The sequence below is a fragment of the Aspergillus pseudonomiae genome (genome assembly GCF_009193645.1).
Source record: "Aspergillus pseudonomiae strain CBS 119388 unplaced genomic scaffold BDV37scaffold_16, whole genome shotgun sequence".
Lineage (NCBI taxonomy): Eukaryota > Fungi > Ascomycota > Eurotiomycetes > Eurotiales > Aspergillaceae > Aspergillus > Aspergillus pseudonomiae.
This window is the reverse complement of record NW_022476008.1, coordinates 346,819-373,956: the sequence shown is the minus strand read 5'-3', so window position 1 is coordinate 373,956 and position 27,138 is coordinate 346,819. Positions and strand designations below refer to the sequence as shown.

Genomic DNA, 27,138 nt, shown 5'->3' with positions numbered 1-27,138 from the left:
GCAAATATGAAGACGCGGTAGTGCCACGATCTTTTGACCACTAGCAGAAACATATTGACTTGTAAAATCATGTGTAGCTCATTTATTAGGTTGGCCATTGTAAGATAGGTGTGTCTGGGTATATTGTTTGGGTTTGTAGGTTCCAGAATTCTACAATCACCACAAGCATGGTCAAGATCTACAACATGAGATCTCTTTAACAACGCAAATACTAGGTAGTATCCAACCAAATCGGAGAGTTTCGAATTATTCCCACCTCATGCATCTTATCTCCGAGTTTAGTGCGATCTGCGCGGTTCCACCGATCGATAGCCCTTGGGACGGCCTCCCAATCTCGACCCACCCACGTATTTTAGCCAGCCACTCCTGCAGCTACAATCGGCATAAAAAAGTAAAAACACATGCAACAGCTGGGATTCGCTAGTTACGCCCGTCAAAATGCCCTAAGACAAGCATGGCACGCTGGGCAGCTGAGCATTTAATTAGATATTCAGCTACCCAAAAGGGTTGATTTGTAAAAATATACGGATTAGCAACCAAGCTGGGACACTCCTACGCTTGCAAGAAAATATAATACGTAAACATCACTTCACCAAAATGGTCACAGGGACTTTTATAAACCCTAAAAGCACTCATGAACTGCCAGAATGCCATCTACAGTAGAGACTAACTCCTCAACAAGATATACTGGGATCGCCAATTCCGTTGCCTATGCCCGCCGGTTGTTCGATCTTGGACAAATCACATCAAGACAACAGTTGATTAGGGTTGATGCCTCTCTCCGTGCCGTCCACCTACCCGCCCAGCGTTCTCCGCAGTCTAGCGAGACCCTTATCACACTTTCTCCTCACCATTTAGGGGTTTTATAGGCCCAGTGCCTGTCTATGTACTTTTCGCTTTTGATACCCGTCCCAGATACGTGGGGAAGCTGTTATCAGCTAGTCCTCGCTGCAAGAAAAATTCTCTCTTTACTCTTTATCTCTACTATAGGCTCCCCACCAATATTATCTCTCTTTGTTCCCTTCCTGCTTTTTCTGTTCTAAAGTATAGTAGGGACCATAATATTATTCTTTAACAGGTTACATTTATAGAAGATATCAAAATTCCCTTGCTATCTGCTATTCTAGATCCCCTTCCGTCTACCGACAGACACACCCGCTGACAGGGCGGACAGCCCCAAATATAATAGCCAACAAACCAAAGCTGTCGAAAAGCTGGAACAATACAGTCCTACTATTTTTAATTTTTATCTAGAAAAAGGGGACTGCGGTCAATCAATCCATATCTAAGATAGAAAATGAGACTGTTACTAGTACTATCTGGTCATGCACACATAGTACGCTGATAATAGCTATAGTATTAATAACTTAGAATATAATATCTACAAAGCCAAATATCTAAAATATAATAAGATTAAGTCTATCTGCATACACTACGACCCAGTCAACTTGATAGGAGGAAAAGGATTCGAGATCAAGAGAGTTGCTCCTTCCCAGTAGGTGACCACAGCCACATGCATATGCTATGCATCAGTGCCGCCGACAAAGAGGAGAGAGGAAGGAATGGGCCTGTATAGAGAAGTATATCCTGCTTAGATAGAGTGAAGAGACATATATTCCGCTCTCCTGCACTTGAATATAGCAAGCCTTATAGTGCTAACATTCATGTTTACTTCATTTCCCCTTCAACATGGACGCTATAACATCGACACTGACAGTTGTCGGCATAGATGGCCGTAGAATAACAGATACTCGATTCGTCTCTAGCGATAAAAGTCTATCTCACTTACAGAAATAATCCCAACTGGTCTATTTATAAACAACGAATTTGTGCCGTCGTCAACAAGTATTACTCTTGCAGTTAAAAACCCTTCAACTGGACAGCAGTTGGGCACTATATCTGCCGCAGAATCAGAAGATACTCGCAAAGCGGTGGAGTTAGCGAAAGGAATATGTTAAACATAGTGTACTAAATCATTGGCCCACAATAGGTATGTTATAAACATCAACTTTCTCAGTTATGAACCCGTGTTGATGACGCATAGTCACGTACTACAGATGAAAGGCTGGGTTTGGGACGAGAGATCATAAGTTTGTTGAGGACTCTGACTTTTATTTCGCAGCCACTGCTCTTTTATACCTTGATGTATGATTCTGCTGGGACATATCAGCCGCGTTGGTTGCGGGGGCTTACATGAGTAGCGAGGAGAGCAAATATACTCAAATACCTCTTTCTAGGGCAAGGTTGGGTTTACGGTGAAGTGAAGCACGTTCTGCCTCGCAGGTGCAACTAAGTAGTTTTTCAATATGCAGAATGCTCACTAGAGTAAATATCCTGTTGGGGAGAGCAGTCAGTATCCCTTACCAGTAACAATTGCATTCAAAGTTATTACAAAGAAATGAGATGCCCGCATGAGAATGAACCCAATATATATTTAGGACAAAGGAGTGGGCGGCTCTGTAAGCCTATTATGTTATCGCCAAGGCATATCTCTACGTCAAATCAGGAAATTCTGGGTCTCTTGGATTCCAACTATGGATCGAATATCCAATAGGTCACGGCATCTCAGCCTTGCGCGCCATGTCAAGACCACCAGAGGTAATGTCGGCGCTTGGATAAACAAGGCTGGATCGCCTCCTTCAAAGTAGAGGCGCTAAAAGAAAAAAGAAATCATCTCTCCGCGGTTTACAGCAGCCTATATTCATCCTGATCACAACGTTTGACAACTTTTTCAATCTCAATCCCATTCTGGTTCCGACTAACACTGTTCCAATCCTGCTTGACCTTTCCATCATCCCACTGAGGAGCCCGCCATGGACGCTCTAGTAGGATTCGGCACTATTTTTATTGGAACCCGCGATTTCACTCTCGCAAGCCTGCTTACCCTTCTATACAGTCTGTGGATTAAACCATCGTTGAGCCCCTTGACGCTCCATGCAACTTTCTTGAGCCAATCGCCCGATTGTTCACTAACTCCTGCGGATATCGATGCGTTCCTAGAAAGGCAATTTAGGGACGGGGAGAGCGAGTGGACTTGCATATCCTGTGTGCGGTTCAACCGCTATCAAGGTCCAGCTAGGGAGGCTTTCAAGGCATATTGGCCCCTCTTGTTCGAAGAGACATTCATAGAGCTTGGCATTAACGACTGCATTTGATCACACTGTAGGTACGACTTCAACACAAGACGATGCAGCACGAGAGTCCCATGAGGGAAATGCCGATTCGTGTCCTCTCCGCCACATTACTCGGTACACATACAATCAGCGGGCAGAGCATCCGAATCCTTCCTTCGTACGCCAGAGAGGTGCCAGGCGACGTCGATAAAGTGTTTGGCGGCAGTTTGATATTGATGCATCTCAAGTCATTCCACGAGGGGGTCACGACGAGTAGGAACAATGACGCAGAATGGTCAGGAATTGACTGGATGTAAGATACTGATATATAGAGATGTTGACGTTCTGATTACTGACACATTTGCAGGAGACATGTCTTACTGGCGCTAAAGACGTTCACTGATGGTTTTGAAACGGTCTCAGAGTTTCTGACAAATGAGCAGATCCTGGAACTATCTGGTGTTCTCGGAAATCCCAAGCTAGAGATGATAGCGAATATCCTTCTGGCTATACTGAACGCGTGTAAGGATAAATCTGACAAGGACAATAAGGTGGGAGGTATTTATAAGCTTAAATAATGGTACCATTACCGGCGGCTGATATCGTTCTCTATTAGTTATATACAGAGAAGTTCAAACACATCGATATGCGGGAGAAAGTCGAACTTGTGCAGCATACATTCAAGCCTGTTCTCACTTTCGGGAGAGTGTTAAGTGTCATTATTGAAGGAATCGGTAAGATAAGATAGAATACCAATTATAATAGTATATCCCCACTGATTGAGCCGATACATAGGGGATACTTACATTCCGGATAGCGAGATGGAGCAGCTATCAAGGGTACTGCTAGGGGTAAAGGGATGTATGGTGTCGTTTCCCGGGGCCGTGGGGACTATCCTAGAACAATTGAAGGATGAAGATAAGACAGGTGAAATCATAACGATCGCTTCCTGGGCATGCATTTTTCTTACCTCAGTTGCCCCTCCTTTGGGTTTCCTCGCCATTGGGAGCTTCATCTACCACAGCGAGAAAGCTTGTGGAAAAAGCCGCGAAAGAGGCATGCTGTCTGCCTGTGAGTGATCAATCCACTACCAAGATGTCGGTACCGGTCATTGAGCTAGCTAAGCGTCTTTTTTCTAGTGGAAGCCGCCAACACTAGAATCGACATGATGACGGCATGCACCAGGCTCTATGTGGTATTGGTGGTGATGAAAGCCGGAAACTTTTTTGATAAGGGGTCTCGCCAATACGACGAGTACAGATTATTAATGCGTGAGATATTCGAAATGGATATTGACGAAGAGGCAAACGTCAGTCGATACATCAAAACCACTGGACAACAGATATGTTGCCATGTCAAGTATGTCCAAGGCAAGGTCAAGATGTATACGGAGTCGTATGGCGTTCAACCGATTGAAGACAACACAGATTGGTGATACCAAGAATTTATTGCTAGTACATCATTAGTGGAGAGACGGAAAACTAGTGGATGGTAGTAAGGCGTGAAATTGGGTGGGTGTTTTACTATGGTAAAAGGGAGGAAGGAGCCTTAGTCAGATCCCAGTATATCAGGTACAAGCTCAGGTTGATCTGTAGAATCACTCATTCTCATTTACATTACTGTAAGACAATATCTAGCACAGTTATAAAAGCCCCTAACGTCTTGTAGACTCTCCCCTGGTGTACAAATCCTACTTGAGGAAACTAGCCCAACGCGCAACGCAACCCCATACACTTCTATTAATCTAGCCATAACCTAGCAGTTAGGTATAACTGACCCCATTAACCTAACCTAACCTGGCCAAATGCTAGTCTAGTCTAAATTTGAAATACCGTCAGTACAGTGAGGGCTAAATAATTACTTTTATACACATGTATGACATGACTATGAATGGTTACGGTAGGTTTATCTTCACTCATCCACCCTCGTCGTCGGAGTCTTCTTCCAGTCCGCATCCCTTGGCCGTTCTTCATCATTCTTCAGTGAGCTACCAGCCACTACCTCGGCATCTAGAGCATTTTGAAAAGCCAAACGCTTCGGCAACAAGTATCGCACATCGATAAAGCGCAGAATACAAGTCATGACGATGACAAGAACCAACAACGCAAGAGCACTCTGCCAACCGTATCTATAATAGGGGGCTTGAGACGCCGGCCAAACCAGGACTTGTGACCACGCCGAAATCGCATAGTATCCGGCCACTGCAACACCGACGACGAGCGTGCGCGCTTCAGGGTCTTGTGGGATGAGATCCGCAAGCCAGGCGAAGATGAGCGGGGCCGTACCGAGACAGGTGTGTGCGATGAAATAAGACGCGTATGCGGCGGATACGTCGACCGATGTAGGATGTCGCGTCCAGATGCTCATGATGATACACGGGATGATTCCAATGATGCCTTGCAGGACGATGAGTGTCCATCTCGTCTCCAGAAAGTCGGAGAGTAAGGCCCACACCCATACGAAGACCACGTTGATGGCTGAGCCGCCGATGGGGATTGCGTTCACCTGGGAGACACTCCATCTTAGACTGCCGTCCGGTCGTTTGAGAGATTTCAGGAAGAGCGAAAAATAGACGTAGCCGTACGTCCCTAGTACGGTTGCGATATACAAGACCGCGATGAAGTAGACCACCCAGCCAGAAAATGTGCGCTTGACACCAGCCCATGTCATCTTCTTCGGCTCCGCGCGGCCATTCCGTGCTAGTCTCTCCATGGAGAGTTCGGCATGCACTTTCTTAAACCAAAACGCACGGGGGTTTGGCTTATTTGGCAGATCGGGAATCATGAAAAATCCTAAGAATCCCCACACCACCGTGATAATGGCGTTAATAACGAACAACCATCGCCACCCGGCCAGTCCATGGTGTCCCTCCATGGTGTTGGTGATGGCAGTTTGTAAAGCACCAGACATCATCTGTCCGGCGGCTTGACACGAATGATAAAATCCCATGCGTTTCGCAAGCTCGGTGGGGGTGTACCAGTACACTATAACTTGTTGGCCTTGGCCTATCACTGCATGGCCGAGATCACGAAAATGGGAAATGGGTGGACCTACTAAATAAGGTCATCATTCCAGGCCAGGCGCTACTTTCACAGAGACCGAGAAAGACTCGCAGAACATATATTTGTTTCGCACTGTTGCACATGGCGATCAATCCGGTTAGAACCCCCCAGGCGATCTCTAGACCAGGCAGCCAGAAACTGGGTCGTACGTAGGTCAGAATGATCTGAGAGGGGATGAGCATAACGCAGTAGGCGGCATTGAAGTATGTCGTGAAGCTGAAGAAATTAGCTGCCGTTCGAGCATCGTGATCACCCATTTTACACACAGATTCAGCTCATTTCCCAGGAGATTGAGGTCTTCCTTCATGCCGGAAACGTAGGCATTGTTGATGTTCTGCTGGTCCAAGTATTTGATAACTGTATGTTGTTTTTAGTCCTGTGCTATCCGATATTATCCCTATTGCATACCTTGAGAAATACAACCAAAGGTTAGCAGGAAAATGTCCAGTCGTCGGACCAGCGCCTTCTCATCTGGGGAGCGAACATGATGCCTTGCCAACGCCGTGCGACCAAACTTAAAGGACACCATTGCTAGTTTAAAGGAAACAAAAGTCGGCGAAAGCAATGAACGGCCACGTCAGAGAGAAAAGTTCTCCTATTTATTGCTGGCTACCTTCATGATCCACGTGGTGCAGTTGCGATAGGAAGCTCCACCAAGACGACTCATATCAGTTGCCGATCCCCTTGCATGAGCAAATGCCGCTTTTGGACGTGTGACCTCCAGGGAAGAATCAAAGGATTAAGCGTGATAAGAGACGGCGATAGCCACCAATGGCGAGGCTGGTGGCTGAATACCCCGTATTATCTCGGCAGGATTCCATGGCCAAGACTACTTGAACAACTTAAGTTCCTTGAAATACCCCGCTCAAGTCGCTTCTATCAGCGTGCACGGAGCACATTGCAGGTCCAAGCGATAGCCGACCCGATCAGCGAGCTTTCGAGTTTAATCCCAACTTTAACACGTACTCTACACGATGACGAGACAGTAGTAGTCATCGACCACTAGTTGCGGCCGTTATCGCAATACGGAGTATCTCCGAGGTTGCTACTACGTATATATCCGCCAAGCTACCACGCTCGGAACCACTCTTGGTTAAGCATATCTCAAGCTTCGCACAGCCTCGGCATAATATATACTGCGATTTACCCTCATCAACATTCACGCAAACATGCCCTCCTCGTCTCGAGATGGCTCTAGCAGAAGCTTACCTACCAAAAGCCCCTGCCTGAGTTTCTGACAGCGAACTACCCGTGCATTTCCCCTGCTACATGCGAATCAAAACACACCAGTCCCTTCTACGTCGAAGTATGTAGTGATTGGCTCCGGGATCTCTGGCGGCCTTACAGCGTTCGAGCTTATTGAGGCTGGCGTCAAAGGGGAGGATATCATAATACTAGAGGCGCGAGAGGCAGCAAGCGGTGCCAGCTCCCGAAATGCTGGACATGTACGACCAGGTACGCATCTGGCCTGTGTTCTCATTCTATCTATTGAATTATTAATCAACGAATAGATGCATTCCGAGGATTCAGTGCATATGCAAAAGTTCATGGGGAGGACCAAGCTTTAAAGGTAATTGCCAACGAGCGCTTGGTACTCGAAAAAGTAGACGAGTTTACCAAGAAACACGGCGTCCAGTGCGACTTCAACCTCACTACAACATTCGACGTATGCATGACCCCGGAATTTGCAGCGTATGAGGCCGAAAGCTTTGAAGCGTACAAAACCGCAGGAGGCGACGTTTCACACATCAAGTTCTATGAAGGCCAAGACGCGCAAACAAGGACAAAAGTGAAGGGCGCTGTCGCAGCATATGAGTGGCCAGCTGGATCCAGTCATCCAGCGAAGCTCGCACAGTTTCTCATCCAGGCGGTTGTATCACGCGGGGGGAGGTTGTTCACGTTTTGTCCAGCTACTGAGCTAAGGCGTAACGAGTCGGAGCCAGGGCTCTGGGATGTGCATACTCCGCGGGGAGTGGTCACAACGGAGCGGGTGGTCCACTGTACGAACGCTCATGCTGCACTTTTGCTACCACACCTAGAGTCGTATATCCAGCCGAACCGCGCTCAGGCGCATAGTCTGACCCCAACACCTTCGTTCGCCGCAGAGAAAGTCCTTCAGAATACCTTCTCCCTGCGTTATAGTCTACACCATTTCTACTCCTTAATCCAAAGGCAGAATGATGGTACATTGGTGCTGGGTGTATCGCGATCAAACCCTACCCTCAGTGAGCAGACAAGAGCTAGTGTCTATAGTACAGATGATACGTTCTATAACGAAGAGATTGTCCGAGATGCCCTGCAAAGCTTCGGCAAGATATTTCCCGACTTTGACAGCGCGAATACCATGCATGGAGAGGGTCTGGATCACGCGTGGACTGGGATTATCGCCATGACGACCGATTCCGTACCCTTCGTTGGGGCAATCGAATCCCTGCCAGGGCAATATATTTGTGCTGGGTTTAATGGACATGGTAAGCTTTAACTCTGCCTCTTGTCGAAACGTATTTAAGGCTGAGATAAACAGGAATGGCACGTATATTTACTTGTGCACCAGGTATTGCCAAAATCATGCTTGGAAAGGAGTGGGACGATACAGGTCTGCCTGAATGTTTCAGGTTCAGTGAAGAGAGGCTTTCCAAACTGTCCACAAAGGCTGTGCCATCTGTGTGGTGATGATTGATTATTAGTGATTTATAGGTGTGTGGGTATGAATTTCGAAGGTAACAAACTATGAAGACTGCTACGATTCTAGCCTTTAATGTGATTTCGGATAGAGACTCGTCTTTATTACATGTCCGCTGCATGTAGTTTGATCGCGATGGTATCCATTTTTCTATTCATAAATCTCGGCATGGCGTGCTGTCACGTCTCTCGGGCCGCAGATTAGCAGGTTCAAATAAGACCAGGGGAACTACACAGTATACACTAGGAAACCTCCGGTAGGCGAAATTTGTGTTATGTAGTTTATTTCTCTATACTGTGAGGTCTATACAATCTAAATATCTCCCATCATCCTTCCAATGGGAATCCATATCCAACCATCAGGGCAGGCTCATCAATGCTATGGTGTTGGTAGCTATACGATTGTCAGAAAATATGAAGCGGAAGGACAACGGGAGTTGAAAGGGAATGTCCTACCTCAAGACACCGACAGCGCCAGGGTCAAGCATCAGGGAAAGAGGGAACTCCATGGGGTACCCAAGCCAACGCTTGGTAAAGGCGCGAAGCAAGTGGCCATGTGCAACCAGTACCACGTCACAATGCTTTTCACCGTGCATGTTGTCTTTGTGGAGCGCACGAATCTCTTTAATAAGATCGTCAATGCGGTCCGTGACTTCTTGAGGAGACCTAATAAATCCGGTTAAACGTGTTAATGGCAGATGGAGAACCGGTTACTCGAGTCGCCTGATAGAGGGACTTACTCTCCATCCTCGCAGCCATCGCGCCAGATATCCCATGGCTGCTCGGTATCCAGACCGTGCTCCTTTCGCAAGGCCCGGATTTCCTTCGTCACCAGGCCCTCGTACAGACCATAGCCCCACTCGGCCAGTCTGTCAGTCTCGCTGACTTTGTTTGCGTCTCTCAGCTCCTGCTTGGCAGCATCAGAGAAAGCAATCTCGAAAGTCTGCATCGCCCGCTTGCGAGGACTGATATAGACATGCGCCAGGTGGGCCGGGTCAATCAATTTCCCCGACCCAACAATCATCTTGCCAGACGCGAGGACTTGTTTCTCGCCATCTTCCGTGAGCTCCAATTCAGTGACACCGGTGTACCGGCCGTTCTTAGACCACTCCGTCTGACCTGGGATAGGGGTCAGTATCAGGCCCTACAGTGATTATCTCCACTCTATTCGAACATACCGTGTCGGTAGAGGAAGACGCGGGGTGTACCAGCGTCCTTGTCAGGCATTTTTCAATGATATCACGAAGAAGTTAATATGTTGCTGGATTACGACTCAATTCTCGAACAGCTATGGAGGTCAATTGCCTGGGAAAAGTGCGGGTCCGCGGGGAGGAAAAAAAAAAAAAATCCCGCCGCCCCAGTTATTGACCTTCACCGGTGCCCACTACGTATACTAGCTCCATACAACCCGTCCAATCGAGAGGGATATGATAATCTCGTGTACTCCGGTGGGTGTATTAATATAAGTGGTTGAGTCTAAATTCCTACGTTACTCCGCGGGATACGCGAAAGGACTTGGATATGTAGGACGTCATTTTTGGCCACCGGCTAATTGAATTATGGTTATTACTAATTATTAGGCTTTCTAGAAGAACAGCTGAACTTATATTTTTTAGCATAGGTAGAGTACAGTATAAATGGTCAGTCTAGAATCTACACGGTATGGAGTTTCGTGTTGTGTGATCGTCATGGTACCAGGCCAGCTACATGTAATGTGAGGCGATTTTAATACTACCTACGGACTACAGATTACACACACCCAACCTAAATAAATCATTTAAAGCCTCTATTTAGCTTTTTTGTATCACACATATACACTGTCGATCTCAATTCGAGGATCCACATCCGCTCCGAATTCGTGGCGGGTTTGCGTTACAGATTCTTCATGGGTACTTGCATAAATTGACCTCCTTAAAGGTCATATCATATGTCCTTATCCCAGCGGTAGATTAAAAATTGCAATGATATGCCGTTCCCAATATAGAATAGCTCCGTGTCCTTTCTTCATCAAGCCAGTATCTATTGAAGAAAGAGCTAGAACATAGAACACCCAGTGATTGAAATGCGAAAGCTTGCATTTCTCTCCTACCCAGCAAGGGCTCACGAGCGCGCAGCTTGCAACTCAGCTGTGTACCAGGTTTGAATTGCCAGAACATCATAACTCAGTGCCACGGTATCGAAGACTTTCAGATGTTCCTTGCACAAAGCCCCGTTGTTTGATAATCGGCTGACCCATTTGCCATGCTTTCTGGCTGCCGCTATGATCTTGTCGATAGCGTCGACAAACTCCGGCTCGTTGCCTTTTGCAGGAACATAGCCAAGGAGCGATAGTGCAAGGTCATTTGGCCCAATAAAGACCATATCTTTATGGTAGTTAGTAATGCTATCTTGAGGATACGTGGGTCAAGCACTAACCGACACCAGGGACAGCACAGATGGCGTCAACATTCTCGACCCCAGCTCTCGATTCAATTTGAACACAGGTGATGAGCATCTCGTTCGCCGTTTTCATGTATGTCGGAATGTCGATGTCGTGAGCGATAGCTGGAAACGCAGAGCCTTGCCCTCGAAGTCCCTGGGGAGGAAATTTGGCATGAGAGACAACAGCCCTAGCTTCTTCAGCTGTATTAATTTGAGGTACAACGATGCCACTTATGATCTTCTTTAGTACTGGAATGGTAAGATGTGACTTCTCACTTACTGTGCACCAGCATCCAAAGCTCTTTTGATCAAATCCGCGTGAGTCATCCTTAGCCGAACGAGCGGCGATACCCCTAAAGCTGCGATAGCGGCAGTCGAGCTGTGCATGGAATCGTCGCTTATATGGCCATGCTCACAGTCGATGATGATGCCCTTTACGGTTATCAGTGCGGAATAACAATTACTAGAATGGGGAATTGCTGACATCAACACCGATCTGAGCTACAATCTGGGCTGTGCGAAAGGATGGAAGCCCTAAAAAGGTCATTATAGGCTTTGAGTTGGCTCGAAGAGCATTGAGCAGGCGTAACCGCGGGTTGTGAACGGCGGTTGTTAGGGCTGGTGCGTATGACATTTTGTGTTATGTATGAGTGTTCTGTGAAAGATCGACTGAAGCCCTAAAAGCGTTATGAAGACGTCTAGAGAAGATAGAGCTGGAATACAATTAAAGGAGGGATGAAAGTTGATAGCATAATAGACAGCTTTATGAATATCGAGACGAAATTGGAAATACATCTAAAAGTAGTCGCATTGAGGGTATCCGAGAGTAGTCAAGTTATCCAGTATCGGTAAAATAGATATATGCCGACGGCGAAACCAAAAGACCCCGCTCTCTCAGTCACGGTTTCGGCAAAAGCCCCCAAAGATGGTCTATGGGAGCATAAATGTAATTTTTGCAATACTTAGCCATAATTTGTCTTACGGCATCTATCTCCTCTAGGCATATGGCTTCTGACTGTACTTTCATTTGGTGTATATCTATTTAAATTTCCAATGCGGGAACTCGATAGTCATACTCAAAGTGGCGAATTCGGCACGAAGTTCAAGTACTAACGAACTCCTCCTCCCAATACTATAGCTATAATATAATCAATGAACAAGCGCATATGAATCTCTCTGCGAGAGTGTAGGGCAGAAGTTGGTTTTAGGTCGACGAGGTGGGATATTTTGTCGAGTTGACTATGAAGTTATGACTGTATTAATTAATGCGTCGGCCTCCTTTTTATAGTTCTTATTCTTAAATATGATCTAGCAATCGATTGAATGAAACAGGGATTCCTGGTTAATTACTCGACACTTCTACCACTCGAATATGAATATATTCCTCATCTTTGATCGTGGATGAACTCCACCTCCAGAAAACTATATACGGGGATTGACGTCTTAATACTAGATTCTTTAAAGCCACTCCATCTCACGATTAGAGTTTTGGTCTATCTACCGTTCATACGGCTAGTGGAATCAGTTTGATGAGGACTGTCTGTGGTACTCTCTATTAAACTAGCATATACCGAGCATGTGGCCTCGTCTTCAACAGCTTGCAAAACCTTGTATTCAGCTACCACTTATCCCTTGCGCTGCAGGGTGTGATAGCCTAGCTTCTCTCGCGCTTCGGCGATTGTAGCACCACCAGTGATCATTTCCCGAATGCCGGCTTCACTCTTCTCGATCTTTCGTGCGACTTCCGCCACCTCACGGGCTCGATCTCGCGGGACAATAACAACACCGTTGGCATCGGCGACAACGATGTCGCGAGGGTTGACCCGTACCCTACCGATGCCGACCGACTCGTTGACACCCCCGACTTGAACCCGATCCTTGCCGGTTCGCATCCAACGTCCAGCGGTGAAGAGTGGGTAGTCGTCGTCAATCGCACGGTTCACATCGCGGCACACACCGTCAATAACAGTTCCAGCGATGTCTCGTAAGCCAGCGTACTGAGTCATTATATCACCCCAGACAGTACAATCCGTGCGACCACCGTTGTCAATGACTACGACATCGCCTATGGCCACCTCGTCAATGAAATCACCCACACTCCCTGGCGGGTCGCTGGCGGGCACGTAACGAACAGTGAAGGCCGGCCCGACGGTCACCTTTTTGTAATCGGCCAAAGGCATGACACCGAACGCCTGTCCAGGAATGCCAAGTTTATCAAGTGCATCAGAGACCCCAGGGGTGTCTGAGTCTGCGAACAGGGCTACCAACTCTTGATCCTCGGCACTAGGTTGCTTGGGATTTCGGTTGTTGGGTAGTGCGGCGGTCTGGGACGGTGTACCTTCGCGAATCGCTTCGAATTGCTTGTCGTGCATGACCTCAGACACAGGCTGGCCGGCTCGAACGGCCTCAACCATCCGGGTCTGGCGACGATCGATCCGCTCACCAAGCTCTAGGACTTCCTCAATGCGCTGAGCTGGGACGAAAACTGTCCCGCATCGATCGGCAATTACATAGTCGTCCTGGTGGACCGTGACGCCTCGCACCTGCAGCGGCGTGCCGGAGTCCACCTGCACCAAGCGGTTGCGCGCGCTGATCATGGTGACCCCACGGCCGTAGACGGGATAACCGACGTCGCGGCTGCCGTCGATGTCACGACTCATGCCATCGATAATGGTTCCACGGATACGCTTCTGCTTCGATGCATTGGCGATGATGTCGCCCCAGCATGAGACACCATCTATGCCGCCAGATATGACAAGAATGCGATCATCGGTCGTTACCGCATCGATGACCGGGGTGAGAAGATGTGTTGTGGGTGCAGCATACGTTTTAGGCCCTACTTTCACTGTGCTAGCACGTCCAACAATCTTCGGGCAGTCCCAGAGTGGTCGTAGGCCGTATGTAGCTCCTTTGAGGCCGAGGAAATCTAAGGCATCCGACACGGTATTGGTGTCGAGCGATGAAAGTCGGTCCAGAATGCTGGATTGACTCATTGTGTCGGTTATATTGATCGATGGGTAATGCAAATGACTGAAAGTAGTTGAAGGAGAAATTGTTCCATGGAGTCCTTATATGGGTGTATTGTTCGTTGAAAGTAATTGGAGGCTCGAGCTATACCATCGGGAACGTGCCAAACTGCCGACTCGGTGAGCCTCGAGGTCAGTGGCGAGTTAGGAACACGACGGCGATGGGACATGACTGCGTGTGTAGCCCTTCAAGACAAATTCATAAGGTTCGGGGGTGGTGGAGCGCCAGTTGTAGCCCCATAACTGGTAGATATTGTGCTGTAGGTCTTGGTGACAAAAGTCGGCAAGCTATCATTACACCGATTTTGACCTGGGCACTGGGACACGGAACATAGGAAGAGTCTAGGTGTAAGTAAGTAAGCTGGCTAGATATTATTGCACCCGAAATTGCTGGGCTCAAAATTTACAGACCGAGGATCTGAGATATGTTGATACTGGTGGTATTGTAATCAAAGATTATCCGGTAGCCAAGGTCCATCGGTTGAGCATGCTCAGCACAAATTCTCAAGCTAAGCACTACACAAGACAGTATTTACCCGCTATCTTGGAGACATGTAATAGTGCATATCGCCGGTAGTACCAGCCGAAGCTTTTCCTGCCTCTATTTGGCGAGCAATAGCAGTAATGAGATATTAGACATCAAGGCAGGTGACGTAGGATCATTTCACTCTGTGATCCTTCAGAAATGGACTACTCTGTACATGACATATCGAAAATAACAGTCTTCTATTATGGTGGAAGAAATCACCGGCTTCAGTAGGGGAACGAGCAAGAATGGCAATAGATATTGGAGCGAGAGTATAAAAGAACGGACGTCAAGCAACATATGCGCAAAGATGATTCCCATCTAGTGATACCAAGATTCATCTCAAATAATGAGATAAGCATTGACCATGTCTCATATAGCGTGAGTGGCTATTATTATGAGAGTATATCATATACTTCACTCGGAGAATTGCATAATAGTTATCTCAGCGAAGAGCCCAAGGAGTTCGCAGCATACAAACCAAGACACCATATAGTAGACTAAGTACAATCGTTCTCAATGTCACAAACCGACTTCCTAATAAACTCCAACGACTCGTTGAGCTTCCCGTATTTGGCGAAGATAAGATCAGAAAGATAGTTACTCCTAGCCTTCCAAGGACCTCTATCACCCACCTTTGGCAGGTCCTTTTCCGCCTCAGTAACATATGTCGAACTCAAATTCAACAGCCTACGGCGCTGCAGAGCCAGCCCGCTCTGTACTCTCGGAATAACCGCACCAAAGCCCCCTCTTTCCATGTGGTTCAAAAGACGGCAGAGTATTCTCCCTGTCACATCAGCCCCTAATGTCCACGAAATATTGGCATATCCAATTACCAAGGCGGCATTTGGAAGATCCTCAATCAGGATTCCATGCCACAGGAACTTTTCAGGTATCTTGTAGGGCTGCTGATCAATAGTAATGTTGATCCCGGCTCCGATTTGGAGTTTAAGCCCCGTAGCCGTTATGATGATATCGGCATCGAGAAATTCACCGGAGCCCAATTGGATTCCTGACTCGGTTATCAGCTTGATTGTGTCGGTCTTTATGTCTGCTCTTCCTGTGTGCAGGCTCTTGTAGAAATCTCCGTCGGGACAGATACATAGCCGTTGGTCCCAGGGATTGTATCTAGGCTTGAAGTGGGGGTCGTGCGGTATTCCCTCTGGTAATTGTTGCAGGGTTCGGCGTCGAAGGACCGATCGCGCCGTGGTCGGAAATGAGCGACAGAAGAGAAAGAACAGTCTAGATAATACGATCTTAAGGACACGGTTCAGCTTGAGAAACATGCTAGTGGGCAGGAGACGTGTCAACCAGGTTCGCTTTGTCTGGCTCGGGATCGACATGATGTAAGATGGACTGCGCTGCAACATGGTAACCTTTGCTGCGGTCTCAGAGAGCTTCGGGAGGAGAGTTATAGCAGTTGCACCACTGCCGATGATAACCACTCTCTTGCCATCGTAATCGCAGTCCTCCGGCCAAAATTGCGGGTGGATGGTCAATCCTCGGAAACTCGTTAAGCCTGGAATGCTGGCGGAAAGAGGTTGATGGTAGTCGTAGTATCCAGTACCGAAAACAAGGAATCGGGCTCGGAGGGTCTTCTTGTTGCCATTATGCGTGATATCAAGGGTCCAGAGTTGATCTGGGGAAGACCAGGAAGCAGTATCAACTCTGTGATTGTACATTATAGCTTTGTCAATGCCATGGGTAGCAGCTGCTTCCCGCATATACTCCCGTATCGCAGAGCCATCAGCAATCTGGCTAGAAGCGGTCCAGGGGTACCATGAAAAGCCAAATGTGAATAAGTCAGAATCAGACCGAATACCTGGATATCGAAAGAGATCCCAAGTTCCACCTAATGCATCTCGGGCTTCGAGTATCGCATAGCTGAAGTTTGGTAGCTCCTGTTGAACGCGGTATGCGGTGTTGATCCCCGATATGCCTGCTCCGATGATGATAGTGTCATGGTCGTATGGCTTCTTTTCTTGATTGTTGTCGCTCATCTTGTTAACAAAAGGATGATGGGAGACATTAAACATCGTAGGAAAGGAATAACATGCTACAGTTATACGAAGCTACGGTTATACTTCATATGAGTGCATTTACTAACCGAGGCAGCCTACTCTCATGTGCTCCTCAGTGTTTGATTCTTTGATTATAATATCGACACGCAAGAATCCATGGATTCCCTATTCTATACCCGGTAGTACCTTTGGATATTCTTCAATTTCCTCTTGATTACAATATCCGAACGCCGATCAGAACTATGATTACAATAGAGCAGTCAAGTTTATAAGAACAAAAGACCATCTCGCCGAGGCACAGATCACATCACCACTCACTCTCAGTTCCATTATACTACCTTTCACGCATACATAAGCTTTGAATCAGACTCTTTTTGTGGTGTGATTTCTTGCCCCTAAGTACCGATTGCATTCTTCCATAGCAGCTACAAATTCTGTTTAAGTTATACCATGCCTTCGGAAGCTATTCACAATATCGTGACCCTTGTTCCTCAAGATGGGAAGCTCACCGACGTACGTAAAACACCAATACACCCGGGCAAAGTTTCCGCCCCTGTATCCTTCCCCAGTTCACCCGCCGCTAACAATTTCGCAGTTGGCTCAAGCCTTCAACAAATTGTCCCAATATGTCCAGACTCACGAACCTGAAACGCTCCTCTACTACGCTGTTCAACCAAAGGGCAAGGACCAACTGGTAATTGTCGAGAAGTAAGTGAATCACCCGTCTCGTACGAGTTATCAAGGATTCTGACGTCAATCGGAAAAGATATGCGAGTGAAAATGCACTGAAAAGCCACGCTCAGTCAGTAGCCTTCAAGGAATTTGGGAAGGCAATTAAAGAGATCCTGCAAATGCCACCGGATATTAAGACTTCTACTTTTACCGGTGGATTTGAAGCCAGGTCCCGAATTTAAACGGGTGATTGTACCCATGGAAATATTTTGGCAATATGGGCCTTCCGTTCTCTTTCGCAGCTATTAGATATGGAGTAGTTCTAGAATACGATATGTCATAGTCACTGTATAATCCTAGTAAGAGGATACATCCTACTTGTGTAGAAGACCGTTGTAGTAATTATATTGTATTCCTACATCTGCCTTGCCACGCGGTGGTTCATTACGGTAAATGACGTCTGAGTGCTGGAACAAACTCTTCGCATTCCAGTTGATAATGTCAGTATATAGGTATTGTCACGTATGAATTTGTAGACTGAATCGTGGATCACGTCGTGAAGGCTATCGATGTATGTGATAAACTAAGAACAAGGTCAACGAGGACGGAACTAGAAACTATTTGGTAACTAATGAATATTATATAAGGCGCCGCATTATCTCTCCGAAAAGAAAACCTGGTTATACCAGGTCATTGGCATCCTAATCTTTATCCAGGAAAGGGCCCGTCTCCCGATTATCCTCCCCGATAAACGGATAAGGGGATAGAATTCTTCTTCTGGATTCGTCGTAAGCGGGGAAAGTACCTTAGTAGAATTGAAACTTGAATAACGTAGTTGGTTCCAACTGACTAGGTAGAGAATCGTTATTCTCTATATCTTGAAGATATCGGATCACACGCTCTTGCTGTTCGATGACAGTGGCTTAGACTTGCAATTTCTGAATCCCAAGGTTATAATGTACTCGTAAGTTCTTGAACTTTTCCTTTAGCTCCTGGTATTTCCTTTTCGTAAGTATCATCGGCCGGTTTTCTGTCCTGGTGCTAGAAAACACTGCACGAAGATTTTTTGAGATCCTCGAGGCTTTCCATAACGGGGTTGATTTGACGCCCTGTGCTGTATCCCGGTATCTGCAATCCCCAGGCCCATTTTCCTTGTAAGCCATTATGGTTTTAATTCAAAGAGCGTTCCGTTTCCAGCTAGAGTACAACGATAGTATGCTGTATGGGTGGTGAAACACAGCGCCATTGAACAAAGACCGGCCTTGATGGTGATTCATGGGATAGATCTTGCCTTCTTAGGCTCAACCATCGATATAAGGTGAAAGGGGAATAACCTCATGAGAATATCCTTTCATTCGCACTGGGCCAGGAGTGTGGCAGTTTACTCCTCCCCACCCAACATAACACAAAAGGTTGAACTCTCCAGGTTGAAAATTCTCATCATATCATGTATATGACTTGGTTCTGCTTACCCCAGTGGTAAGATGGTGTAAGCACATATAACTCACTTGTTCAGCTTTCTGCGCAATATTCCCCACGCATTACCAGTTGCGGCTGGACAATATCACATTACTCTCCACGGGGGTAAGCCGGAGATAGGTAGATTTGCGGGACACGGCTCGTACCACCCTTCCAGCCTGTGTCCAATTGTACAGGCTTGCCATTCTCTACCTTATGTTACCTAATTACGTTGAACGCGTAGACGAATTCCAGCTCAGGATGTTCTCCAAAGTACCTCATACAAAACATCAAATGATTGACACTCGGCATCTTAGGGAAGTTGCAACACTTCGGTCAATGCCCATTTATCTAAGCTCGCGCCTGAGCAGTCACCTAAACTGTCGTCAGGACTGCGTCGGTGATGACTGGCATTGGCTCGTGATGATTAGCTATGAGACATGAGTCGTTTACTGGAGGTCCACATATCGGTTGAATTTTCACTTCGATGAGCTGGGATTCAAAAGTGTGGCCCAATGAGTTCTTGAAGCAAACAAGAAAGATGGACGGATAGAAGGAAAGGAGAGAGAGAAGGCAGTGTTTTCAAAGGCAGTTTGTATTCAATCCAGCCGTATGTTTGTACTTCCTTCAGTGCACACTAAAAGACAAGTTATCTCATTAACTGCTTTGCCTAATCAGCGAATTTATTGCAACACCAATATATTCCTTGGGATCGGTAATGAGATCGCAAAAGGGACCCTTGTGATCGATCGAATTGAATGACCTTTTCGATTCACATGTTAAACCTAATTATATGCACAAAGTAGACGGTCGAGATCCTTCCTACTCTTGCTCATACCCTTTCTGCCAGCAGTACCACAGAGGATGATCCATTCACCGAGATGCATATGTGATATATTATACCTGCATTGTATGACATGATGCAAGTTGGCTACCAGATCAATCCGCTGATCTAACCCAGCGGCTCACCAGATTTACATATGACTACAAAATCTTTGAGATTATATTCATAAAAAACCGGGCTAATGACTACTATCTGAACATCCAAGTCTCAACAGCTTAGTCACTTCTAATTTCCCAAGCACATGTATCCATGACGTCACGTGTCTGCCCTAGACTGTGGAATTCTCCATCCCTTGCTCCTGTTGATATCAGATCATATTCCAGGATGCCAAAACCTGAGACCAAACCCCTGATCGACATTGAACGTAAAGCAGAACCTCCAGCCCACCCATTGACCCCATTCTGTGATCTATTTCTTCGCGACCCACACCGAAAGCAAATAAGCCCCTCAGAAAGGAAGTGATTGACAACCCAACTCGGCATTTAATCAGCTACGCAGCGCAAAAATGGAGAAAGCTGGCGCGCTATCGCACTGCTGAATAAATTGAGGATTTGTTCAGTAAAAGTCATCCCAGCCACCGAACGATTTCAGGTTTTCTACACAAATGAGATAAGACAGGAGTGCATTCCCTTGCATGACGCTAGTCTGGATTTAAAATCTGATGGTCTTTGCTCGATGGTGTAGTTTTCTTATTTGGTTCTCGTCTCTTTGTGTCTGATCTGAGGGACACAATTGCATCTTGGTGTTTAAAATGCGGTTTTCGCTGTTGGCGTTAGCTTTGGCGATCCAGGCTGCTGCTACGATCTTGGAGAATGGGCAGGCGAGGCTGAATCCTTATCCTGGACAAGCGGAGGAGGTTTCTATTGATGACTCTTGGAAGATATACGAGGCTGGCGCGTCGGAGATCTCATATAAGGGGCGGTGGGATAGTACTTATACTTCTTGTGAGTGATGGGAATACATGCTCTTCTAGGATTGACGCTAATATGTTTTTTTAGGGTGGTCGTATGTTTGGCTATTCTTTCCTGATGACGATAGCTAATTACTTCAGTGTTCCTGGTGTCAAGTTTGGATTTACGGGCGATAAGGTAGAGTTGTACTGCTGCTTGGAGTTTGATCTCTATCGGTGGCTGACAGGCATCAATAGCTGGCCGTGAGCTTTGGTGAAAATACGTCAAAGAATGTGCTTGTCGCTTATCGGTACGCGTGAGCCTGGGTTATTTGTGGGACTGTTTCTGATTTTCTGACTTTATAGGATTGGTGGGCTTGACTGGGAGTTCTCGAACGTTACGGCCAATTCAGCCTATCAGTTCGTCAAGCCTGGATCGTCGGCACTGAATGAAACAGAGTATGCGGATGACAAGACATTTGAAATGCGAGGTATTTTAACACAATTGAACATCAAACGTGCACATACTGATCGACTTAGTCACGAACTGGGGCTATGGATAAGTTTTATCGGCTCAACCTTCATGCTCGTTGCTTACAATCCACACAGTTCAGATTGACGGCGTGTCTGTTGCTTCGGACGCGCGGTTGGTAAAAGCCGCAGAGTTCAATAGGACGGTGGAAATAATTGGAGATTCGTTAGTTTGCAAAATTCTCTGGACAAGACCTAAAGGTTTTACTGACTATCGACTGGAAGGCTCGCATCAGGGCAGTACGCTACTTACGAGGGTCTTGCCTCGTGGGGTTTTAACTTCGCGGCTGGTTTGGGCAATGCTGAATATACAATAACGGTATGTGTTCCTCTTATTTAACATACTACCATCATTCTAACTGCGAAAGGCGTACCCCGGAATATGCTTGGTAGACAAGCAATGTTATGGCGGCGATGCTCGCGGCATGGTATACGACCCGCTCACCACGAAATGATTATTATTGACCATCCCCCGCAGACGTATCAATGGTCCCACGCTTCAGATGTAGGCGACCGTGCGAATGCGGCCTTCGGTGATAAGCCTGAATCATGGAATTTCACCGCTCATCGTGCAGCCGACCTAGTGATAATCAACCTGGGCACGAATGACGGCAGGGCCAAGAACAATATTCCTAGCGACAATTACTATCAGAGTTACGTTAAAATGGTGGAGAAAGTGCATAGCGTTTGGCCTGATGCACAGATTGTCCTCATGGTACGCCCCCATTCTCGTCTAGTGATCGGTTTTGCTGATATCAGTAGTCCCTCTGGGGTAATTTCGTCAAGTCCAGCTCAACCTGGGTGCAGAAACCCATCTATGAATCCGAAGTTCAGAAGGTATACCAGCATTTCGAAAAGGATGGATACGTGCATTACTTCGACACAAAGGGCATTCTCCAGCACAATGATATCTCTCCGGGCGGCCATCCAACGGATGTCGGTCATCTGAAAGTTGCCAGCCATCTCATGCAGTGGACGAAGATCAAGCTTAGATGGGAGTTTGGAGCCACTGGACCCGAGGTACAGCATGACACCACCTATTGGAATAACCAAGAGAGCTATAAACGGTCCGTCTTCTCTGGCCTATTCATCTAATCCTCTGTGATTATGTTTATAGAAAAAGCATTCTGGGAGAATATATAATGACATCGAAGACGCAGGTCCGCAGAGACGCGGGCTGTGGTGACCAGAGCACAATATCTCGTTACCAAGCTGGCTGCTAGCACCAGCATCCTCTACCAGGTTTACAATGTATTTTAAGAATGTAGGATAACGAGTTTCATGCTGACGCACGACAAGATCATCGAGAGACAATGCGAGTCGCTCGTAGGCAAACGCCAACATGGTTATTGGTATCCATTGCTTTGGGTACTTAGAGGCAGACAGCTAACGACGCTCGCACATGGATGATTGGCCATGGGGGACTTGTCGCGGCTGGGGTTTAATACCCTGAGATGTGAAGGCCTGGATCGCTGGCGACCAGTCTACGAGTCCGACATTTTTTTGTATTGAAGTTGCGATTTTATGGTAGAAGAACTGCTCACATTAAAGCAGATGGTCTTCCCCATTTGCCGGGTAAAACAAGAAAGAGGAAAACGCGGGGAAATTCGCAACGTGCGGGGGAGGAATTTATACCAGGCCCGTCATGTGAGGACTTAACCACTTTCATTTAGGGCCCTTGGCAGCGGAAGTCTTGGCATTCCTTATTTGTCTCTCGCTGAACTCTCCGCGTCCTAACTAAGGGAGAGAACTTGCTCTTAGGATTCATTTCCCCAATAAGAGGATCATATCCCACTGTGTTAACTTTGGCATGGAATTACTAGCTAGTCTTTTACAGAGAAACGTAGGAAAGCCGTTAGCATGATACATAATAAGACGGCCACAGGTCATAGGCTCACAATATATACTGTGGCTAGCATGTCGTCGAACGCCTTATTTGCGGGATTTTCATACTGCTCTCTTAATCCACTCAAGCCGATAGACGCATGGGCTAGAGCAAGGCTAAAGAGCAATATGTTTATCAGCAATATGCTTAAGGCTCTGGAGCTTATTGCGACCTCCATGTGGTGGACTGCGAGACGCGGCGTATATTTTGAACACTTCACACCCTATGTAGGGAATCAGATAAACTGCTAAAAGGGTGTATTATTAGACCTCTGGCCGGTTTATCCCTCACATTGCCACTTCTGACATGATGTGGCTAAGAAAACTACCCACAATGTGGTGCCATAATTGCATTTCCAAGGTAAGCTATATGCACCCATTTCCAAAACCCGACAAAAGCCGAGAATGACCGCAGCAGCCGATAAACATCCATCGGCCTTTACGACCACCGAACGCCGGATTGAGCCCGTGAGACACGCAACAGCTAAACTTGATTGCTCGAATAACTACAGAGTATTCCGTGTCGTACGGAATAGTTCCCGATGGACAATTCAGTTCGTGTAACCGTCGGTGATCGGGGCCCGTAGCGTCCGGTACTTATCGGTCGGGCAGAGAGGTCACGTATAAATAGACACTATGTGCGTACCTCGACCTATATATAACTGTTTCTAGGGTACATGCTCAGTGGACCATCAATCTCTACTACTTATAAAGAGTATGGCTCAAATCAGACGACTTCCCCCGTCCCTAACGACAAAAACTACTCTGTTCTCCACGCTTGCTGTCTTCGGCATTGGCGTATATTGCGCTCGATCCTATCTCCTTCCCCAGGCTCACGCGGAATCGGACGAGTCGCCCGTTATGTTCTCCGGGTTCGGGTTTACGACTCTGCGCGTGCAGAGTGTCAAGGCTGTGAATCATAATACGAAGCGGCTTGTGTTTGAGTTTCCAGACAAGAATGCCAGGAGTGGGTTGTCGTTGACTTGTATGTTCTCTTTGGGAGTTTCTCTCTCTGCATAATGGGAGAGAGACTATATGATAATTGCTAATGTATACCAGCGGCACTACTTACCCTCTCCCGACCAACTGGCCGGTGGCTACCCGTTATCAGACCATACACCCCAATCGGTGATCTGAGTGAGTGATTCGATTCCTCCAGTATCTACGTCCATACTAGACTAGACAACAGCTAAACAAGAAACAGACCAACAAGGTTCCCTGGAACTAATGGTAAAACAATACCCCAACGGGAAAGCAAGCACACACATCCACTCCCTTGTCCCCGGGGACACTCTCACCTTCCTCACAGCCCTCAAGGGTTTCTCCTGGGTTCCGAACCAATACCCCCAGATCTACGCTATAGCCGGCGGAGCCGGCATAACCCCCATCTACCAGCTTATCCGGGGGATTTTGGATAACCCGAATGATAAGACAAAGATCAAGCTCGTGTTCGGGGTGAATAGCGAGCAGGATTTGCTGCTCAGGGAGGAACTGGAAGAGTATAAGAAGCGGTTTCCTGAACGGTTTGAGTATGTTTACACGGTTAGTCGGTTGGATGGGGAGAAGGAGGGATTGAGGAAGGGATATGTGACCGAGGAGCTTTTGAAGGGGGTTGTTGGTGGGAAGGGAGAGGGTGCGAAGGTGTTTGTTTGTGGGCCGCCTGCCATGGAGGAGTCGTTGGTTGGGAAGAGCGGGATTTTGAGTAGACTCGGGTTTGAGAAGGGACAGGTATATAAGTTTTAGCCTTTCCCCTCCATCCTTCTTTACTTTTGTTATTTTTCCTCGGGGATACCTGTTTGCATAGAATGGTCGTTTGGTGTTTGGGTTTATGGTAGTCTGTACACTACTGAAATTGGTTTGCTTCACGGATTGATATATACTTTAACTGTATAGACTGTCGAACAAGGGTCAATATGTGCAATGACGTCTACAATGGATCTATGTATGCAATCTCGAACCCTCAACGACTCGCGCGTAGCGAGCACAAGTCGCTGAGAAGAACATGTTCCCTGCAACGCAGACAATCAAACCCTGAGCGTATGTTAGCTGCGACTGTGGTGCGCCCGGAAGCAGACGTTGATATTCCTCGTTCATCTGGCGTTCTAAATCCCAGATAAGTTGGCGAACACTCGTTTTTGCCGAATCTTCAGAGATATTCATCAAGCGCTGAACGACTCTAACGGCGTTGAGGACAGAAGTGTCATGCTTCTGTGCTGCGACTGCTTCTTTGGCATAGGAGTACAGGTCATTGGTTAGTAAGAAATGCTTTTCACAGAGCGATCTGAGACGCGCGACGGCTTCGAAATCAGTGTCGGAAAAGGAAACATCGCAAGCGAATTCCATACTGCGGAACACGGTACTGGCAGGGTTAGTGTTGCTCGCTGTAAATCAGTCATCGGACGTACTATCCTCCCGCATCATCCGCCCGATACGCCATATAATCCTCTAATGTGGGAAACGTCTCAGGGGGCGTTTGTTGGGTCGCCGATATCCAGGATATGCAACTTTCCAGCAGTCGTTTCCCCTTGACAATATCTTCCGAGAGGATCTCTTTAGCCAACATATTGTAGAATGTATACTCTGGACCTTGTTCCGCTTTCCCCTCGATATGATTGGGTATCATCGTCAATCGCTGCGGTGTCTAGGTCAACCTTCCGCTTCAACAACCCGAATCGGCGTGGACGGAGCATACATTTCCGGAATCAACCAGATCTGCCGAAAATTTAGCTAAAATCAATCAACCAATATCCACACGTTCAATCACCATCACTCATAAAGACTAAGACGTAGAGCTTTGCGAGGACCTTCATCCTCGTCAAGTTGCCCATTGGAGCCGCAATTACCGGTAGCGAGACTGCCGCATCGATCATTGCCTCAATATATTTCGCTTGATACCTTTCCGGTTGTTGGGCTAGAAGTTCTTCGGTATATGCCCTTGCCGTCTCCTCCATTTCTACCCAGTATTTCGACTGTAAGCAGGAAGGGAACGAGGTGGGCCATGGGACACAAAGGCTGGACGGGACGATGGAATTCGCGTGCTGGAAGATGGGGAGCGAAACGCTGTCAGGGTGTAGGAAGGAGAATAGATTGGATGGTCGATTCGCGGCCGTAATGTTGACTGGGTCGAAGGCATACTGGACGCTCCTTGTACGGCTTCGTCGACTAAGCGGGTCGAGCTCTTTAGTATTCTGCGACGTATGGTACTGGTGTTTGGGAATGGCACACGATCCATAGCGTATTGACGATTGATATATGCGTATCGAATGTTGTCTCGACAAGGCTCTTGAAAAGATTGTTCTTATCATCCTTTCGAACGCAGTCGAACGCAAACCAACGACGCGTGTGCCTCAGGCTGTCTTGCATAACGCGAGGCCGCGCTTTTCCCGAAACCGAAACTGCCGGCATTTGCCGCCTGGCACTCTTGACTTATGAGTACTAGCGCTGTACTAGAGGTAGCGAATTTTGCCTTCCAAACCCGCCCCCAGAAATCAGTGGGTTCGGGGCGGGTTCGGGTCGAGCCGTACCACTCTACGGAGTACCAGTGGACACTTTACAGGCTGTACCGTCTGCCGACGTAAATCAATTCGGGGTATTCTGTTTTCTTGGTGCTAATTGACTATAGAGAGCGCCTGGAGAACCGTGACATTATTTGCTACGTCGATGGTCAAATACGAAACGGAACTCCATTAACAATCAATATGGTTAGCTACATTAGCTGTCCTATACGTCTTTATCATGATCATCGAAAGGGAAATGAGCTAGCAACGCAGTCATTTTAGTTTCAGTGTTGGAGTGCTCCATTAAGCCTGCCTTGATTTGTTGTATAACCTCCTTTGATCTTTGGAGCTGCCTTTCATGAGGAACCCAGCCAATTGCATATATGCCTATCATGTCTCTCATTTCAGGACAACTCTTCCATTTTTTCTTGTTCACGATCATGATCTTTCATGATACTCTGAACCACAGTTCAGTGAACCGCACTGGACAATTAGCCGACATTGAAGGGGGT

At 47.0% G+C, this 27,138-nt stretch overlaps 11 protein-coding genes across 11 annotated transcripts; 5 read left to right on the top strand and 6 right to left on the bottom strand.

The window, feature by feature from the left end:
* Positions 1-3,187: 3,187 nt before the first annotated feature.
* On the top strand, positions 3,188-4,548 carry BDV37DRAFT_280847 (uncharacterized protein; the record flags this gene model as incomplete). Its single annotated transcript, XM_032086682.1, has 5 exons — positions 3,188-3,426; positions 3,481-3,671; positions 3,740-3,847; positions 3,909-4,184; positions 4,253-4,548. 5 exons carry the CDS (start codon positions 3,188-3,190, stop codon positions 4,546-4,548), a joined length of 1,110 nt encoding a protein of 369 aa, XP_031943892.1.
* Positions 4,549-5,024: 476 nt separating this feature from the next.
* Positions 5,025-6,704, bottom strand: BDV37DRAFT_280846 (major facilitator superfamily domain-containing protein; the record flags this gene model as incomplete). Its single annotated transcript, XM_032086681.1, has 4 exons — positions 5,025-6,097; positions 6,168-6,391; positions 6,442-6,532; positions 6,584-6,704. The coding sequence occupies 4 exons, from the start codon at positions 6,702-6,704 to the stop codon at positions 5,025-5,027; spliced, it is 1,509 nt and encodes a 502-aa protein (XP_031943891.1).
* A 242-nt stretch (positions 6,705-6,946) lies between these two features.
* On the top strand, positions 6,947-8,848 carry BDV37DRAFT_292118 (NAD(P)/FAD-dependent oxidoreductase; the record flags this gene model as incomplete). Its single annotated transcript, XM_032089110.1, has 4 exons — positions 6,947-6,973; positions 7,417-7,630; positions 7,687-8,646; positions 8,700-8,848. The coding sequence occupies 4 exons, from the start codon at positions 6,947-6,949 to the stop codon at positions 8,846-8,848; spliced, it is 1,350 nt and encodes a 449-aa protein (XP_031943890.1).
* A 299-nt stretch (positions 8,849-9,147) lies between these two features.
* BDV37DRAFT_242814 (histidine phosphatase family protein) lies at positions 9,148-10,184 on the bottom strand. The gene is made up of 4 exons (XM_032081359.1): positions 10,036-10,184; positions 9,598-9,976; positions 9,314-9,523; positions 9,148-9,251 (listed from the first exon to the last, which is right to left on the bottom strand). The coding sequence occupies exons 1-4, from the start codon at positions 10,082-10,084 to the stop codon at positions 9,185-9,187; spliced, it is 705 nt and encodes a 234-aa protein (XP_031943889.1). The 5' UTR covers positions 10,085-10,184; the 3' UTR covers positions 9,148-9,184.
* Positions 10,185-10,833: 649 nt separating this feature from the next.
* Positions 10,834-11,912, bottom strand: BDV37DRAFT_292116 (HpcH/HpaI aldolase family protein; the record flags this gene model as incomplete). Its single annotated transcript, XM_032089109.1, has 4 exons — positions 10,834-11,220; positions 11,273-11,508; positions 11,559-11,710; positions 11,763-11,912. The coding sequence occupies 4 exons, from the start codon at positions 11,910-11,912 to the stop codon at positions 10,958-10,960; spliced, it is 801 nt and encodes a 266-aa protein (XP_031943888.1). The 3' UTR covers positions 10,834-10,957.
* Positions 11,913-12,903: 991 nt separating this feature from the next.
* BDV37DRAFT_269898 (RraA family protein) lies at positions 12,904-14,271 on the bottom strand (the record flags this gene model as incomplete). The annotated part of the gene is made up of 1 exon (XM_032084455.1): positions 12,904-14,271. One exon carries the CDS (start codon positions 14,269-14,271, stop codon positions 12,904-12,906), a length of 1,368 nt encoding a protein of 455 aa, XP_031943887.1.
* Positions 14,272-15,330: 1,059 nt separating this feature from the next.
* BDV37DRAFT_269897 (flavin-containing monooxygenase) lies at positions 15,331-16,830 on the bottom strand (the record flags this gene model as incomplete). The annotated part of the gene is made up of 1 exon (XM_032084454.1): positions 15,331-16,830. The coding sequence occupies one exon, from the start codon at positions 16,828-16,830 to the stop codon at positions 15,331-15,333; it is 1,500 nt and encodes a 499-aa protein (XP_031943886.1).
* Positions 16,831-17,301: 471 nt separating this feature from the next.
* Positions 17,302-17,765, top strand: BDV37DRAFT_280840 (putative quinol monooxygenase; the record flags this gene model as incomplete). Its single annotated transcript, XM_032086680.1, has 3 exons — positions 17,302-17,364; positions 17,447-17,559; positions 17,618-17,765. 3 exons carry the CDS (start codon positions 17,302-17,304, stop codon positions 17,763-17,765), a joined length of 324 nt encoding a protein of 107 aa, XP_031943885.1.
* A 2,811-nt stretch (positions 17,766-20,576) lies between these two features.
* BDV37DRAFT_280839 (SGNH/GDSL hydrolase family protein) lies at positions 20,577-22,340 on the top strand (the record flags this gene model as incomplete). Its single annotated transcript, XM_032086679.1, has 10 exons — positions 20,577-20,769; positions 20,824-20,830; positions 20,877-20,913; positions 20,973-21,025; positions 21,081-21,205; positions 21,324-21,411; positions 21,471-21,564; positions 21,614-21,673; positions 21,724-21,960; positions 22,008-22,340. 10 exons carry the CDS (start codon positions 20,577-20,579, stop codon positions 22,338-22,340), a joined length of 1,227 nt encoding a protein of 408 aa, XP_031943884.1.
* A 1,233-nt stretch (positions 22,341-23,573) lies between these two features.
* On the top strand, positions 23,574-24,970 carry BDV37DRAFT_58192 (cytochrome b5 reductase family protein). The gene is made up of 3 exons (XM_032090915.1): positions 23,574-24,114; positions 24,189-24,266; positions 24,334-24,970. The coding sequence occupies exons 1-3, from the start codon at positions 23,847-23,849 to the stop codon at positions 24,870-24,872; spliced, it is 885 nt and encodes a 294-aa protein (XP_031943883.1). The 5' UTR covers positions 23,574-23,846; the 3' UTR covers positions 24,873-24,970.
* A 97-nt stretch (positions 24,971-25,067) lies between these two features.
* On the bottom strand, positions 25,068-26,080 carry BDV37DRAFT_280837 (uncharacterized protein; the record flags this gene model as incomplete). Its single annotated transcript, XM_032086678.1, has 4 exons — positions 25,068-25,488; positions 25,535-25,761; positions 25,822-25,841; positions 25,894-26,080. 4 exons carry the CDS (start codon positions 26,078-26,080, stop codon positions 25,068-25,070), a joined length of 855 nt encoding a protein of 284 aa, XP_031943882.1.
* Positions 26,081-27,138: the final 1,058 nt, after the last annotated feature.